General features: G+C 45.8%; 1 protein-coding gene across 1 annotated transcript in view; it reads left to right on the forward strand.

The window, feature by feature from the left end:
- The window catches only part of necab2 (N-terminal EF-hand calcium binding protein 2), a 62,298-nt gene that overhangs the window by 27,861 nt on the left and 17,123 nt on the right, over positions 1–17,314 (forward strand). The window contains exons 5-7 of the mRNA XM_055648746.1: positions 305–402; positions 8,256–8,392; positions 11,971–12,086. Coding sequence (XP_055504721.1) covers positions 305–402; positions 8,256–8,392; positions 11,971–12,086 — 351 coding nt within the window. The remainder of the gene's footprint in view (positions 1–304; positions 403–8,255; positions 8,393–11,970; positions 12,087–17,314) is intronic.

Here is a 17,314-nt window from a genome sequence, read left to right on the forward strand (position 1 = left end):
TCGGGTTCTATGCATTCACCTACACTGGGTAATTTATAGTGACCAATTACCCTACCAACTCACACATGTTTGAGATGTGGGAGGAAACTGGAGAACCTGGACGAAACCTAACTACCAAACTCCGCACAGACAGCACCAGTGGTCAGGATCAAACCTAGGATTCTGGCACCGTGAGGTAGCAGTACTACTCACTGCACCATCATGCCAACCATAGGTTATGGATTGAAGCTGTTTTCAATGTGAACCTGGAGATGGGAACATGCTGTGAACTTTATTACCCATGCTGTGTGTTCCATCCCCGCAGATTACTTTGCCTCCCACATGGGTGATTATGAAGATGTCCTGGCCTGCTTGGAGACATTAAACCTATCGATTCTGAAAGCTATGGACTACACCAAGAAGGTGAGCCTGGCAGGACATCACCACCTTAGCTGCTGAAATATGTGGGTGGTGAGAGATTTAGCTTTTCTCTCATACCTTTCATGAGGGGAGAGTTAGTGGGTTTGGGGGGGGGGGGGGGGGGGGGGGGGGGGGTGGGGGGTGGAAGCAAGAACGGTTCATCTCTGTTGTTGTCTGGATGTGAGATTTATACAGGTGTGGCTCCTCCAGTTGTGGGTCTCTTTCTCTATTCCTCTCTCTCCCTGAATGAAATGAATGAAAATGAATGAATGAATGAATGAATGCATGAATGAATGAATGAAATTTCACTTTATCATCATATGAGGGAGGGAGGGATTGGGTGCTGAGGGAAGGGGTTGTGTATTGAAGGTGGGGGAGGTGTGATGAAAGAGGGAGGGGGTGAGCTGAGGGAAAAGTAGGTGCGTTGACGGAGGAGGAGATTTGATGAGGGAGCAGATGTGTTGAGGAATGAGTTGGTTAAAAGATGTGTTGAGAGAGGGGGAGGTGTGTTGTAGGAGGCTGGAAATGAGGTAGGGAGATGTGATGAGGGCGGGGAGATGTGAGGGATGGGGAGATGGGTTGATAGAGGAGAATGTGGTGAGGGGGGAATAGGTGTGTTAAGTGAGGAGGAGGCATGGAGAGGGAGAGGTGGGGAAGTTGTGTTAGTGGATATGTTGGTGTGTTGGGGAGGATAAGGTGTGTTGAGGGATGGTAAGTGTATTGAGGGAGGGGACATCTGTCGGCAAGGGGGAGACAGTGAGGGTCAAAGCTACTAATAGAAGGTAAGAGGTGTGAGGATGGAGAAGTGTTGAGAGGGTTGGAGTGTCATTGAGGGGAAGGAGGTTCTAATATAGAGGGTGCAACGAAGATTGGGGTATTGCGGGCAGGGGAGGTGTGTTATGTGTGGGGAGGACAGTGAGGAAAGAGCTATTGAGCGAGAGGAAGGGGCGTAATGAACGTTGAAAAATGTTGTGAGAAGGGGCTAGTTGCTGATGGAGTGGAAGGGGTGGTGAGAGAGGGCGTGCAGCTTGAGGATGAGGGGTGCACAATGAGGGAGGAGGAAGTGTGATGAGGAATGAGGGAGGAGAAGTGTGATGTGAAGAGGGGACATGTGATGAAAGAGGTGGAGAGGTCCTGGATGGGGGGAGGGGGGAAGTGCTTGGGGGGGGGGGAGGTACTTGGGGGGGGGAGAGGCTTGGGGGGGGGGGGGGTGCTAGGGGGTGGGTTAGAGAGTGGAGGTGTAATGAGGGAGAGTGGTGCTGTTGAAGGCCAGTGGTGCTGTTGAAGAGGTGGAAGGAGTGCTGAGGGAGCGGAGATGGTGTTGATGAGGTGGGTGGGGTTAATGAGAGGAGTGATATTGAGGGAGGGGGTGTGGTGTTTAGGGAGAGGGTAGATATTGAGGAAGTTGCAAAGGATTGAGTGAGTGGCAGAACTGTTGAGGGAGAATTTGGTATTGAGGAAGGGAGGGGATGTTGAATATGGAAGAGATATGTGGGTTGCATCGGACATGTTACGTAGTCATTTCTTTGGTCAATCTTTACCCTCAAGGTTTAACTCAAGGACAGCCATCAATTTGGGCACAGTGGTAATATTTTTTTTCGGATAATAAAATCCAAATGGTTATTGTTTCAGTTTTGTCTCTCTCACTCACACTCGGCTTTTGAATAATGTGTTAATAACATCCTAGAGAGGAAGTCAGCTCATTAGAACCAGCTCATTATTCACAAAAGTGATAAGGATGAGTTAGTGTCCTGACACCAAATTGCTGATGAGCTGACCTCAATCTGTCCATCTCGCTGTCCTGACTTATGTGAGAACACTGTCTCTGGAAAACGACGCACAAAATTGCCCCTTGTTAGATTTAGCATTCCAGCCACCTCATTTGTAACCTGATCTGTTCCAACAAAGCACTCATCAAGCTGAAGAAACAAGACCTCACCTTGCAAGCTGCAGCCTTCTAGATTAATACTGAATGGAACAATTTCACATCCCTCCCATCCCCTCATTCCCATAACAGATCTCCCCATCCTCAAACACCCCGTCCACTCCTTCAATATCTCTCCCACTCCCTTTCAATATCTCTCCCCCTCTCTCAACACCCATTCCACTCACTCAACACCCCTCCACCTCACAATGCTCCCCCCACCCTCACACAAATCCTTCCTCTTGCTTAACATCCTCCTTCAAAACCCCTTCCATTACCTCATCATCTCTGCGCCCTCAACAGCTTTCCCCTCTCTCAACGTCCCACCACTCGCGCAACACCTCTCCCCTCCTACAACAATCTCTCCACTCCCACGACATCTCCCCTGCTCCCTACATACCCCTCCCTCTCCCTCAACAGTTCTCCCCTCCCCCAACATTTTTCTCCTCCCGCAACACACACTCCACTCCTTCAACACCTGTTCCTACCTCAACATCTCCCGCACTCAACCCCACCCCCTGGCTCTTCATTGGCTCTCCCTGCCTTCAACACTTCAACTCTCTCAGCATCTCTCCCATACCTCTTCCTCTTTCGCTACAACTTCCCTCACCACCTCTCATCTCCTCAACATTTCTCCTGCTCTCAAAGCCGCTCCCCCTCCTTCATAAAACTCTCCTCTTCCTCAACTTTCCTTCCACTCCCTCAGCATGTCAAGAACTATCTCCCCCCAAACCAGCCCTCCTCTCTGAACCCAGTGTATCAAAAATGGCCAATCCTGCTGTGAAGTTATACAACTGTCATACTGACACAGTTTTTCTCTCAACAAACATCCCCTGCTGGGCTTTTCATGTTGCTCCTTTTCCTTCCAGGTCTTTTCAATCGCTCTGACCCACATCTCACAGATTGAATGTTCTGTTTCTTTTTCTCTCTCTCTCTCTCTCTCTTTCTCTCTCCTCCTCCAACTCTCTCCGTTTCACTTTATCCCTCCCCCTTTCCCTCATTAATTCTCTTTTCCCAACACCCTAAGGCTCACCATTGCTCCCTCACAGATTTCACTCCCTCTCCCACAAACAATCACTCTTCTTGCTTCACCTCCCTACTCAAACTCTCCCACCTTATCTCCGACTCTTTCTCCTATCCTTCTCTCTCCCTTTGTCTCCCTCCCTCTCTCACATACTTCTTCCCTCTTCGTCTCAACCTCCCCTCTCCTCTATTTCCCTTTCTCCATCCCCTCTCCCTTTTTCACCTTCCTCTCTCCCTCTCCTCTCCCTCCCCAACCTCCGCTCTCACCTGATATCACACCACAGGGTATCAGCATTAAGCAGAGGTTGGACAAACTTTGATTGTTTAGTCTGGAGCATTGGTGACTGAGGGAAGACCTGAAAGATGTAAATAAAATTATGAACAGCATAGATATGGTAGATAATCCCAGGGTGGAAATGTCAAATGCCAGAGGGCATTGGTTTAAATTGAGGGGGTGGGAAAGTTTAAAAGAGATTTAGAAAACAGGTTTTTCACACAAAGTATGGTAGGTTCCTGGAACACACTGCCAGGGAAGGTGAGAGAATGGTTAATAAATATTGAGAGACACATGAACAAGCAGGAAATTGATGGATGTGAATCATGTGTAGTAGATAGCATTAGTTTAGATTGGCATTGTGATCGGCATGGGCATGGTAGAAAAAATACCTGTTTCTGTGCTTAAATGCTCAGTTCTCTATTTTAAGGTATTTTTTTGCCTTATGAAAATATGTTGACCATTTTTTTTGGATCCATGCTGAAAAATTTAGATTTTATAAAAGCTGTTAAAACTATTTGATAAAGTTTTTCAAACTTAGAAAAGTATAGCACAGGTAGAGGCCCTTTGGCCCACAATATTTATGCTGAACATGGAGCTAAGACAAACTCTTATCAGACTACATGTGATCCATACCACTCCGTTCCCTGCATATCCCTGTGACTATCCAAAAATTGCTTACACACCACTATCCTTCTGTGGCAGTAGAGGTGTCGGTATACTTTCTTGGCTGCAGCATCAGTATAGGCTGAACCTGAATAAATTGTTGATGATATTTCCATCTGGAAACCTAAAACTCTGGGAGAGTAGGCTGTGAAGAATGGCTGCAAAGAAATGGAGGACAGTTTAAGTGTATGATGGTGAAAGAAGGGTATGTATTCAATGTGAAGAGTAGAGAAATATCCTATTTAAATGGGTAAAAAATAACAATGATTTTTGTCGAGAGGACTGGTCAAAAACAGAAAACAGAAAAACAGAAATTTAACATGCATTTAGGAACCAGTAAGTATAGAAACATAGAAACCTGGAAAATAGGTGCAGGAGTAGGCCATTCGGCCCTTCGAGACTGCACCACCATTCAATATGATCATGGCTGATCATCCAACTCAGTATCCTGTACCTGCCTTCTCTCCATACCCCCTGATCCCTTTAGCCACAAGGGCCATATCTAACTCCCTCTTAAATATAGCCAATGAACTGGCCTCAACTACCTTCTGTGGCAGAGAATTCCAGAGATTCACCACTCTCTGTGTGAAAAATGTTTTTCTCATCTCGGTCCTAAAAGATTTCCCCCTTATCCTTAAACTGTGACCCCTTGTTCTAGACTTCCCCAACATCGGGGACAGTTTTAAGTTTAGTTTTAACCCTCTCAATTTAAACCAATGCCCTGTATAGTTTTAATACAAGACTGTTGGAAGAGGTGAGGAGCATTAACGCAATTGAGTTTTACTGCAGTTATACATAGAGTGGTTGAGATATGTCCTGGAGTATTCTCTGTGTCTGAATTGAGGAGAATTAGTCGGCACCATTTGTAGTTTGGAAAGATGAGAGGAATCTCTTTGAGATGCTAGCTTTTGAGAAGGATGGACAGTCTGGAAGAGGCTATTACCTCAGACTGAAAAGTCCAGAATGAGCGTCAAAGTGTCAGGGTAAAGGACAGCCATTTTGAACTGTTATTGAAGAATGTTTGGCAGAAGGATGTGAACCTTTGGAATTCTCTACCATCAATCATCAGGAATTCTCAGACATCGAATAGGTTAAAGCCCGGAACTGATGGACGCAACAGGAACCAAAGTACCTTTAGATCAGGCAGGAAAGTGAGCAGTAAACTAAGATCTTGTTGAATGCAGAGATACAGAGTTAGGAGAACATTTGACCTATCCACGCTTTGTGCCCAATTTTCTTGGGGATTAGAATCTATGGGATGACTGGGCTGTTTTGACAGGTTGCAGTACATTCCCCATCTCTGGTGTCTCATTTTCTTTAGCCTTGGCTCAACCTTTGACAGCAGAGCGTGTCCCATTCTGGGGGGCCTATCTTATAGTTCAAACTGACATCATTTTGAAGCATCGAAGGAGAGCCCCACTGCTGGATGTCAGGTCCACGCCTCATGTACTTCTCTGCTGGATGTAAAAGATTGCACTGCTGTTTCAGAAGTAGAACAGTGCAGTCTTCCCCAGTATTCTGATGGACATGTGTGATTCAGAAAACATTACCAAAACAAAACCCAGACCAAACTATCATTAATCATATGGCTATGTAAGAATTTGCCTGCACTATCTGCAACTTTGTAACAGTGACTACACAGTAAAGTATTTTCTGGTGGTGTAAAATAATCAGGGACATCCTAAGAACTGTGGACTTGAATGAAGAAATGCAAGCCAAAATTCCTTTCAGCTAGTTACATCTATTTTTTATTTCTTTAATTCTTTACTTCTCCTTTAGAAATGTAGAAAAATAGGTGCAGGAGGTGGCCATTCGGCCCTTCGAGCCAGCACCGCCTTTCAATATGACCATGGCTGATCATCTAAAATCAGTATTCAGTTTTGTTTTTTTCCCAATATCCCTTGATTCCTTTAGCCCTAAGAGCTAAATCTAACTCTCTCTTGAAAACATCCAGTGAATTGGCCTCCATTGCCTTCTGTGGCAGAGAATACCACAGATTCACAACTCGCTGGGTGAAAAAGTTTATCCTCATCTCAGTCCTAAACAGCCTACCCCTTAATTTAAACTGTGACCCCTGGTCCTGAACTCCCCCAACATCGGGAACATTTTTACTGCATCTAGCCTGTCATCCTAAATTCCAGTGAATACAAGCCCAGTCGACCCATTCTTTCATCATATATCAGTCCCGCCATCCCGGGAATTAACCTGGTGAACCTATGCTGCACTCCCTCAATAGCAATAATGTCCTTCCTCAAATTAGGAGACCAACATTGCACACAATACTCCAGGTGCAGTCTCATCAGGCTCTGTACAACTGCAGTAGGACCTCCTTGCTCCGAAACACAAATCCTCTTGCAATGAAGGTCAACATGCCATTAGCTTTCTTTACTGCCTGCTGTACCTGTATGCTTACTTTCAGATGTGTCAGACTTACTTCTAGTCACAAGCTGATTCCCTCTCACATTTCATTCCCTGACATTCTGAATCAACTAATGACATCCCATGTTAAATCGCTAAAATCCCCAGGGTAATTCCATCTTGTTGAAAATGTTAAGTAACACATCTCTCCTTGAGTGTGTGCCTCTCATGTGATAATTAGCAATGAAACAAATTGCAATTAAGCTATAACACTTGGCTTAGTTCAGTCAGATGTCGAAATGAAGATTTTACATGAAAAGTTAAAACATCATCACATTGAGAAAAATATATAATGACTTTAGAAAACAATAGTCATTGATGTTCGCATTAAAAAAAAGTCTACCTTAAGACCTTCCAAAGCTCAGGGGTTGGGATAGCACAGGATGTTGCAGATGACAAGAATGACTATTGTAGCAGTAATGGGATACAGGATCAAGGAGGCTGCAGGAAAGGTGAAAGATTATGGGAGGTGTTAGCATGTCACATGATTTGGAGGGCAAAAGGATTTTTGGGGTCTGCATTAGTTCACCAAAACAGGGTGGCTAATAATTGCTTTACTTAAGGATACCAGATAACGCAGGGATCAGCAAGGGTAAAGAAATGATAGCCTGGCTGAGGGGAGCAAGCAAGGACAAGGTGTGGTTGGAGTGCCTATCCTGCCCTGGGGCTGGGTTGTTTATCATCTCGGACCAAAGGACAGGGACAAGGTGACAAACTGCTCTCTTGAAGTCAATGAACTTCTCAGGCTTGTTCAATGGGGCAGAAGGGAGGAGTTTAACAATACCTGTCTCAACAACAGTTGCATTAAATCCTCCAAAGCAACTTTCTACCTCACATTCCCTCTCATTACATTACATCCCAATGTCAGATCAAATTGCCTCCATCACTTTCAATGTGTAGAACATAACTCCTTTCCATTTCCTCCCTCGATATAGAATTCTGGCAGACCAATTCTTCCTGTTTACTCCAGTAATAATAATCGAATTCACATCATCCCTTCTCATTGTTTTCATTGATTGCCTACAATAATATAGAAAGAAAATCATTGGGGATATATTAATGACTATTGAGTTCAAGTGAAGGTTGAGTTAAAAATCTATTTCAGGAACTAAATGAACATGGAGCAAATGGTATTCGAGGTCTGAACGTTGGAATTATGAACCTGCCAACCTAAAGTCACAGCAAGGACACTAATGAGTAGTTTTATTCAATGTTATTAATATTCAAATGCTCTCAGAAGCACAGATGTCAATTTGCGTATCTGATACAGAATTAACAGCTATAAGTCACAATTCACCAATACACTGGAGCTCTTTGCAGGATGTTCAATAAAGCAGTGAAATGAGATGGCTTCAGACGGAAATATCAGAATTTTTAGAAAATATTTGTTGAAATCCCCCATATTAGAGTTATTATAATTTGAGAGCCATAAATATAATGGAGAATTAATTAATAAATGCTTAGTAGTAGAAAGGATTCTGAATGTAATGTCAGTTCTTTCTGCCTGGTTTTTAATGTGCTTTGATTGGGTTTGGCCCCTCTGCTTCTCAGGTTTACGAGAGTGGGACGAAGTTGGACCAGTTTGTGACCCGTTTCCTGTTGAAGGAGACAGCCAGCCAGATCCAGTCATTGCTGACTTCTGTGGAAAGTGCAGTTGATGCCATAGAGGATCAGACCACTCAGACAGGGTGGGTAATTCTCCTGGTCAATGTGTTGCTCCATTCCCTTGCCTCCTCAGTCTGAGCAAGGCACTGGCTAAAACCAACTGCGTATTGTCCTGCTGGATATCACACTCCCACAGTAATAACACCTTGAAGGCTCAGCGAGCTAGAGCAACGATAAAGGCCTGCACTGGGATTTATCTCACTGCTTTAGACAGAGCAGATTGGATATCCCACAAACATCTATCTGCTTATGATAATTAGGGCAGATGTTCCCAAGCCTGCCACTTACAATACCTCTTCTGCTGGCACACACCCGTCCCCCTGAGCAGAGACCAATGCAATAGAAATCTGAGGAGTATGTTTTTCACAAGAGGGTGGTGATGAGATGGAACGAGCTGCCTGGGGAGGTAGTGGATGCAGGCAACATGCAAATGTTTGACAGACAGTTAAACAGGGGCACAAAGAGGAGAGGTGTAGAGGGATTCTGCAGCTGGATGGGAGGTCGCACTGAACTGTAGAGGACAGGTTTTGTGATCTTGTATCATAGCCAGGCTCTTCCTCTCCCCTCTCAGCCAGACCGCTGAGCTGCCCTGTGGAGCGTTGGAAGAATGTCAGGGCAGAGAGAGCAGTCAGTGTGACTTACACCTCAACTGTGATTCAGTTCAGAGATAGAGCAATGCTGAGAGGCAGAGGGGCGCACTCCAGCTCTGACTGACTCAGCTTCCTAGGTATTATTAATGAGTCTGAGGATATTGTTGATGGCTCAACTCACAACAAGGACATGAGGAGTGGGGGAACTGTGAGCCAGAGGATGTGGGGTAATAATGGGTCATAGGGAATGGGGTAAGAGTGAGTCATGGGGACAGGGGAAATAGTGGGCTGCAGGGATGAAGCAATAAAGAGTCAAGGTACTGGGGTAACACGGTGGCCATGGAGACTGGGGTTATAGTGGGTCACGGGGGCTAGAGTAATGGTGGATCACGGATACTGGGGTAATAGCGGATCACAGAGAATGGTGTAATAGAGAGTCAGTGGGTTGGGGTAATATTGAGGCACATGGATGGGATAATAGTTGCTGGGATTGGTGTGTTAGTGAGTCACAGAAACTGGGGCAATAGTGTGGTACAGGGACTAGCGTAACAGTGAGTCAGAGGGTCCCGGGCAATAATGGATCATGCGGCTGGGGTAGGTTAGGTCATGGGGATTGGGGTAATAGTGAGTCAAAGGGACTGAGCAATATTGAGACAGAGGGATGGGGGGGACATAATGAGTCACTAGGATGGGGTAATAGTTAGTCACTGGGATTGGTACATGGGTGAGTCACAGAAAGTGCGGTGATAGAAAATCACAGGGACTGTTGTAACAGTGGGTTACACGATCCATGGCTGTAATGGATCATGGGACTGGGGTAATAGTGGTCATGGCAACTGGGGTTAATAGTGAGTCACAGAGACTGGGATAGCAGGGGTAATAACGAACCACGGGGATTGGAGTAACAGTGGGTCACCGTTGCTCAATCAATAAGATGTCACATGGCCTGGGGTAAGACTAGGTCACGGGGACTGGGGTCACAGTGGGTCACAGGGACTGGGGTAACGGTGAGTTGCAGAGATTGGGGTACTAGTGGGTCACGAGGGACAGGGGTAACAATATGTCAGAGGAAGAGGGATAACTGTGGATCACCTGACTGGGATAATAGTGAGACACAGAGAAGGGTTAATAGTGGGTCAGAGGGACTGAGGAAATCGCAGGATTGGGATAAAAGTGAGACACAGAGACAGGGGTAATATTGGTTCACAGGGACTCGGGGTAATGATTATGATTATTATGATTCAATTTATTGTCATTGTCAGTGTACAGTACAGAGACAACGAAATGCATTTTTAGCATCTCCCTTGAAAGGGAGACACAGGGCGTCGCGGTGTGCCCGCGCCTGCCGCCGTAACATTCCATTACAGGCAAAGGTGGGTGAAGTGTCTTGCCCAAGGACACAACGACAGTATGCACTCCAAGCGGGATTTGAACCGGCCACGCTCCGGTCGCCAGCCGAACTCTTAGCCCATTGTGCTATCTGTCGTCCCACGAAATAGTGGGTCAGTCATGACGTGGCAAGTCTTAAGATGGGAGCAACACTGCACATACACACATACGCACGCTCAGTTCCTCTTCTAAGGCGAGCTGGTTGGATTTGTTGCCTAGCAATATCTGGATGGCTTGGAGCGGAATTTCACTCAATTTATTAGGTACTGTAGTTGATTTAATGAAATGTATATTTATGAAGACATCTCTTACTACTGCAGAGCCAGGTGGGAGCTGTCACCTCTTCCTGTCACTCTGTTGCCCTGGCGTTCATCCAGCAAGGGGCAGGACATGGATGAATCTCCTCGGCACAAAGGTTCATTGCTGGATAGGAGAGTTCACGCTGACTGTCCACCTGGCTCCCTGTGGGAGGGATTTGTTCAGGCAAGGACGAGCCTGCGATTCAGGCTGATGACCCCCTTGTAAAGTTCAAAGCCCACTGTGCTGACAGAGGGCGATGCTGCTCCCAGCCAGTGTGGACTCCGACTGTCATGACCAGCCACCAGATGGGTCCACTGATGTGGGCAGGCTATCATTAATATCTGGTCTCTTTGGAATAATTGTCAATAGCTCTGCTTTGTACTCCCTTCCCAATCGCAGATCTTCTGCAACGCTATTCAGCAACAGTCATAGAGCAGCAGCACTGAACTAGGCCCTTCAGCCCACTGAGTCCATGCTGACCATCAAACACCTGTTTACACCAAACCTACACCGATCCCATTTTATTCTCCAAACATTGGAGAATAAAATGGCACAGGGTGGCACATTGGCCCAGCTGGTAGTGCTGCTGTTTCACCACAGCAGAACACCTGGTTTAATCCTGTCCTTAGGTGCTGCCAGAGTAGATTTTGCATGCTCTTCCTGTGACTGTGTGTGAGTTTCTTCTGGGTACTCTGCTTTCCTCCCACACACCAAAGACATGCAGATTTGTCGGTTAATTTGGCCCCTGTAAATTGCCCGTAGTATGTAGGGAGGGAATGCAAACACGGAATAACATAGAACCAGTGTGAAGAGGTGAGCGATGGTCAGCATGAACTCACCGGATTGAAGGGCCTGTTTCCGTGCTGTATCTTTAAACCAATCAATCAATTATTTCTATCAACTGCCCCCAAATTCTGCCACTCACCCACCCATTTGGGCGGCAATTTACAATGCCAATTATCGCTCCAAGCCACATATCGATGGGAGGAAAACTGAGCCTTTGGCGGAATCCCAAGGTGGTCAAAGTGAAACGTGCAAACTCCACACAGACAGCACCAGAAATTGCGATGGAAGTCTCTGGTGTCTCTGGTGCTACTGAATAGCGGCTCTGCTAAATGCGCCAGTGTGCTGTATTACTGTTCAGTAACTCTGACAGAGAAAGGTCTCGTCGCTTGGCTTCTCTTCCTTCCAGCATGTGACACAAGATGTTCCAGGCTGGACATTCCGGGATTCAGTGCTGTTGTTCTCTGGATCCCCAATAGAACTGACACCGTGCGTGGGCCTGGGTTGATGAGTGAGTAATCGGCTGTAATCTGTCGCAGGTACTATGATGGCACAGCAGGCCAGGCAGTGGTGGGGAACTGGTACAGGCACACTGCGGCCATCACAACGAGCAGCAGGCAGACGACCAGAGACAAGAAACTGAAGACTGACCTGGGTACGTTCACACTGGGGCTGAGGAGCAGGAACAGTGACCAGAGCAGAGTACAAGATACTCACCGAGTGTAAATCATTTGGAGTGGGGTGATAGTATATTATGCAGACTGGGGCATTAGTGGATAGTGATGGTGAATCCCTTAGAAGTGGAGAGGTTATTGCATAAATATTCTATTGGGTAGTGACTGAATGTAAACACGATTTGTCTGGAGAAGATCATGTCTGACCAGTATGATTTAATTTTCTGAAGAGGTATTGAAAGATATGGGATTGATGTTTTTCCACATGGGAACCTGATCCACTTTTTAGAGACGAAACATGTAGGAAGGAACTGCAGATGCTGGTTTAAACCGAAGATACACACAAACGCTGCAGTAACTCTGCAGGGCAGGCAGTATCTCTGGAGAGGAGGTATGGGTGACGTTTCAGGTCGAGACCCTCCTTCAGACTGAAGAAGTCTGAAGAAGGGACTCAAACCAAAGCGTCACACATTCCTTCACTTCAGAGATGCTGCCTGTCCCGCTGAGTTACTCCAGCATTTTGTATCTATCTCCACTTTTTAGAGAGGTTGAGATCCCGGAAAAAATGTCAAATTGGATCCAAAATTGGCCTAGTATTTGGATGCAGGAGAAGTGGTGGAGGGTTGCTCATCATTTTAAAGACCTCTATCAAGTCCCCCCTTAACCTTCTGCGCTCCAAAGAATAAAGACCTAACTTCTTCAACCTTTCTCTGTAACTTAGTTGCTGAAACCTAGGCAACATTCTAGTAAATCTCCTCTGTACTCTCTCTATTTTGTTGACATCCTTCCTATAATTAGGCGACCCAAATTGTACACCATACTCCAGAATTGGCCACACCAATGCCTTGTACAATTTTAACATTACATCCTAACGTCATGGGTAGGTGGCTAGTCTCACTCTCTAGTTGGAGATGGTTTGCTCTCCATTCACCTTAACCTTCATTCAGAATAACTTTTTACTTAACATGGTAATTGGCCTCATTGCCACATCTTGTCCCAACACTCACCCTTATACTGTAAACTCTGTTGCTGTTCCACAGAATTTGTGCACACCTCGATCCCTCTGATATGATCCGTATCTTTGCACTGTAGCCAGTGGCTGTGATATTGGCAATCTTTATGTCTTTCCTCTCTTACCTGCTACAACTCACCTTGGTTGAACAAAGGACAGAAATGAATACACATAAGGTGCGAGACAAAATAATTGTAAGAGTTGCAAATTCTAAAGCTAGAGGAAGTAATGTAGGTGGGGAAGGAGGAGGGGAGAAATAGGAACGAGTCCAGTTGGGGCACGGAAGAGGAGGCCTGAAAAGAAAAGGGACGAACAAAGGGGAGGGGCGTTTTAGTTTAGCATAAAATTGGAGAATTCAATGCGCATAGCAGAATATGACGTGCTGTTCCTCCAGTTTGTGTGTGGCCTCATATTGGCAAATGAGGAGACCCAAGAAAGTAAGGTCAGTATGGGAATAGGAAGAAGAGTTAAAATGGTTAGCAACCGAGATATCCGGTAGGCTGTGACATTGGTTAGGTGAAACAGTTGCCAAATTTATGCTTGGTCTCGGTCATGTGTACAGGAGGTCACATCGGGAACGCTGGATGCAGTAGATGAGGTTAGCGGAGGTGCATGTGAAACTCTGTCTTACCTGGAAGGACTGCTGGGGTCTCTAGATGGACGTGTAGGGAGGAGGTACAAGAACAGGTTTTACATCTCCTGCTGTTGCACATCTGTTTTACATCTCCTGCTCCTCCCCCGAGGAGGAGGTGGTTTAGGAGAAAAGGGATCAGTGAACCTTGGAGTAGAGGAGGGAGCTGTTTCTGCAGAAGGTGGAAAGGAGTGAGGATAGGAAGATGTGGTGAGATCACGTTGGAAGTAACGGAAATGTCGGGGAATGAGGTGTTGAAGGTGGAGGCTGGTGGGTTGAAAGATGAAGACCTCTATCCTTGTACCAACTGGGGATATACGAGGGGATATACGAGAGCAGAACTATGGGACGCACGTGGTAAGGGATCCATCTATGACAGCAATTATTGAAGAGTTGAAGTGTCTCGGAAAGGGCCGGACGAGGGGGGAATAGGTTGGAATCAAGGTACTTGAAGATGAGTTCTCTGGGGCAGGAGGGGCAAAAACAATGGGCTTGACATGTTTTCTTCTGTAATTTTATCCCTCCTCTCCTGCATCCGGCCTCCGACAGATTGCCCCTGTAGATGTGGGTCGCAGTGTCACATGGGAAGCCAGGGAATCTGCTTTGCCGACACAGCACGGCAGGGGTGTGGGGCACTTCTGCATGAGGGTAGTGTTATTGACAGGTCACGCTCCCAAACTGTGGGTTGCATTCCAGGCAAGCTGCAGAGGGTGTCCGATTCCACCTCCATGGGCTCATTGTTGGCTCACAAAGTGCTCGAAAGGCAATTATCCTTTCCCCAGCCACGTGATTCCCCACACCCCCTCCTTCAGCTGCCAGTGATTCCTAAGCCCTCTCAAAAGAAGTGAGCTCTGAGGCTGACAACATCTCACAGCCCAGCTCCTGGGAGTGGGTTCATTACCCACCGCATGTCCTGCCTCTGTTGAACCCTGCTGGAGGGATCAGAATCAGGTTTGAGGTTTCTAAAATGTCACCACCACCTCATCTCCCCTCCACTCCCCACCCACAAAACCATTTGGTTTTTGTTGCTGCAATGATGAGGGTGGGTTAATAATTTTGCCTTTACTGTCTACACTGCAGACCCAGGGCCAGAGCTGCACTCCAGTGAGAACTCCACAATCAGGAGAGGAGGTGAGGTCTCCTGAAGATAGAATAGGCTTGCCCGCAGAATTAAACAACAATTTCCGCAATGACATTCCTTGTACAGTTGACAAATTTAATACATTTACAATTCGTAGCAGAATGAATCCACCTTGACTTTAAATTAAACCTGAAGACTTTCCATGTAATAAATTGTGACTTTGCCTGTGAAAACACAGCGAGTTGGTTAGATTGCTTTTCTGCCTGTCTATTGATGTATTTTTAAGAAGGGCTAAGGGGAATGGAAAGGTGTAATTGTTAAGTCCTAACATTTAGAATCTTATATAATTAAATCTGCAGAACACACAGTATGTTTTATCAATTATATTTTATAACACACTCTTTCTGCCACAGAATTGTAACTAAATAGTTCCTGTGAATCAAGAGAAGGTGGAAGAACCTTGAGGCTTGCTCTTTCAATAAGATTGTGACTGATCTCACTGGTGAATGGTCATGGCTGAATATGCGATCTGAGTCCAGGTTGTGTCCTCCTAATCTGAGGAAAGACATTCTTGCCATCTTCTCTGTACTCCCTCTGAGTACAGAGAAGATTAACCAGACTGATTCCTGGGATGTCAGGACTTTCATATGAAGAAAGACAGGATAGACTTGGCTTGTACTCGCTAGAATTTAGAAGATTGTGGGGGGATCTTATAGAAACTTACTAAATTCTTTTGGGGGTTGGACAGGCTAGATGCAGGAAGATTGTTCCCGATGTTGGGGAAGTCCAGAACAAGGGGTCACAGTTTAAGGATAAGGGGAAATTCTTTTAGGACCGAGATGAGGAAAACATTTTTCACACAGAGAGTGGTGAATCTCTGGAATTCTCCACCACAGAAGGTAGTTGAGGCCAGTTCATTGGCTATATTTAAGAGGGAGTTAGATGTGGCTCTTGTGGCTAAAGGGATCAGGGGGTATGGAGAGAAGGCAGGTACAGGATACTGAGTTGGATGATCAGCCATGATCATAATGAATGGCGGTGCAGGCTCGAAGGGCCGAATGGCCTACTCCTGCACCTAATTTCTATGTTTCTATGTTTTTATGTAATCTTGGAGTTCCCTATCACTAACTCCCATCTCACCACCAAGGTTCCTGGCTCACCCATTCACAGCCCCCGATTGCTGGCTGGTTCTTCCACACCATCCCATACCCAACCACAACCACTGGTCGCTTCTCTGATCCAGAGTCAGCCTCATCCCCGTGTCATCACTACCCTGAACTTGACCTGATTCGGTCTCACTCTGACCTCCATCCCCAGCTCCAGCCTCCACGCTGACCTCGACCCGTGCTCACACACCATGACCCGAAACACAACCTGGACTCAGATCCCATATTCAGCCATGACCCTTCACCAAACTTAACCCTGACTCCAATCAAGCCACCTCTTGGATAACAACCATGGCCCTTGCCTGTCCCTTCTTCCTTAATCCTAAGCCGTTTCTGAATCACAAACAATTCCCACTGTGACCCCCCACTCTATTCTAACCTTAACCCCCTCCTTCTTCCTTTCCCTCAACTCTGATTCCTTTCTGAAACACAGTGTCCCCTCTGAAACTTAAACCCTATCCTGACCCCAGCCATGAGCCTGACAAGGACCAAATCACAGGTCAATTGTTGGATTTAAGGCACAGGAAAAGAGTTTTACTGTTTATAACCTCAGTCAGCAGAGGCAATTGAGGCCATAGAGGTGCAGTATTTCAGGATGTGGAGATGTCCACAAGCTGGGATGGTGTAGAATTGAAATTCCTCACAAGGTACACAGCGGCACAGAGTCATAGAGCACAGAAATGAGCCCAACGTGTCTGCGTGGGCCTTTTTGCACATTTATACTCATCCCATTTTCCACATTGGAACTGTATCTTTCTGTGCTTTAATATTATGTCTGCTTAATTAAATGTCTGCCTAACTGTCTCTTATATGTAGTTAGATTGTATCTAATTCCACCATCTCCTCTGACAGCGAGTTCCAAATATCAACCACTCGCTATGTAACAAAACGCGTTCAGATCCCTCTTAAAACTTCTTCTTCTCATCTTAAACTATTCCCTCTTCTTTTTGATATCATCTGCCATTGGAAATTAATGCTAGATATCTACCTGATCTATGCATCTCATAATCTTACAATCTTCTACCTGGCTACCTCTCAGCCTCATTTGCTTCAGGGAAAACAAACCTAACCTATCAAATCTCTCTCGCCAAGCTAATTTTGGATCCAATTATCTCTCTTGCCCTGAATTCCATGAGCCTTAACCTTCTGAGCACAAGGATCAGAATATTAATAGAACTTTCTGTTTGTGAAGTAGAGACACATGAGGCTGGAGGGGCTGGAATCTGGTGCAAAAAAAAGTTAGCCTATGTATGTGGAGGGAATGGATGGTTGAAGGATGATCTGGATTGATGAATGTTTTTGACCCAAAAAATCGACAG

Source organism: Leucoraja erinacea, chromosome 17, assembly GCF_028641065.1.
Source record: "Leucoraja erinacea ecotype New England chromosome 17, Leri_hhj_1, whole genome shotgun sequence".
Lineage (NCBI taxonomy): Eukaryota > Metazoa > Chordata > Chondrichthyes > Rajiformes > Rajidae > Leucoraja > Leucoraja erinaceus.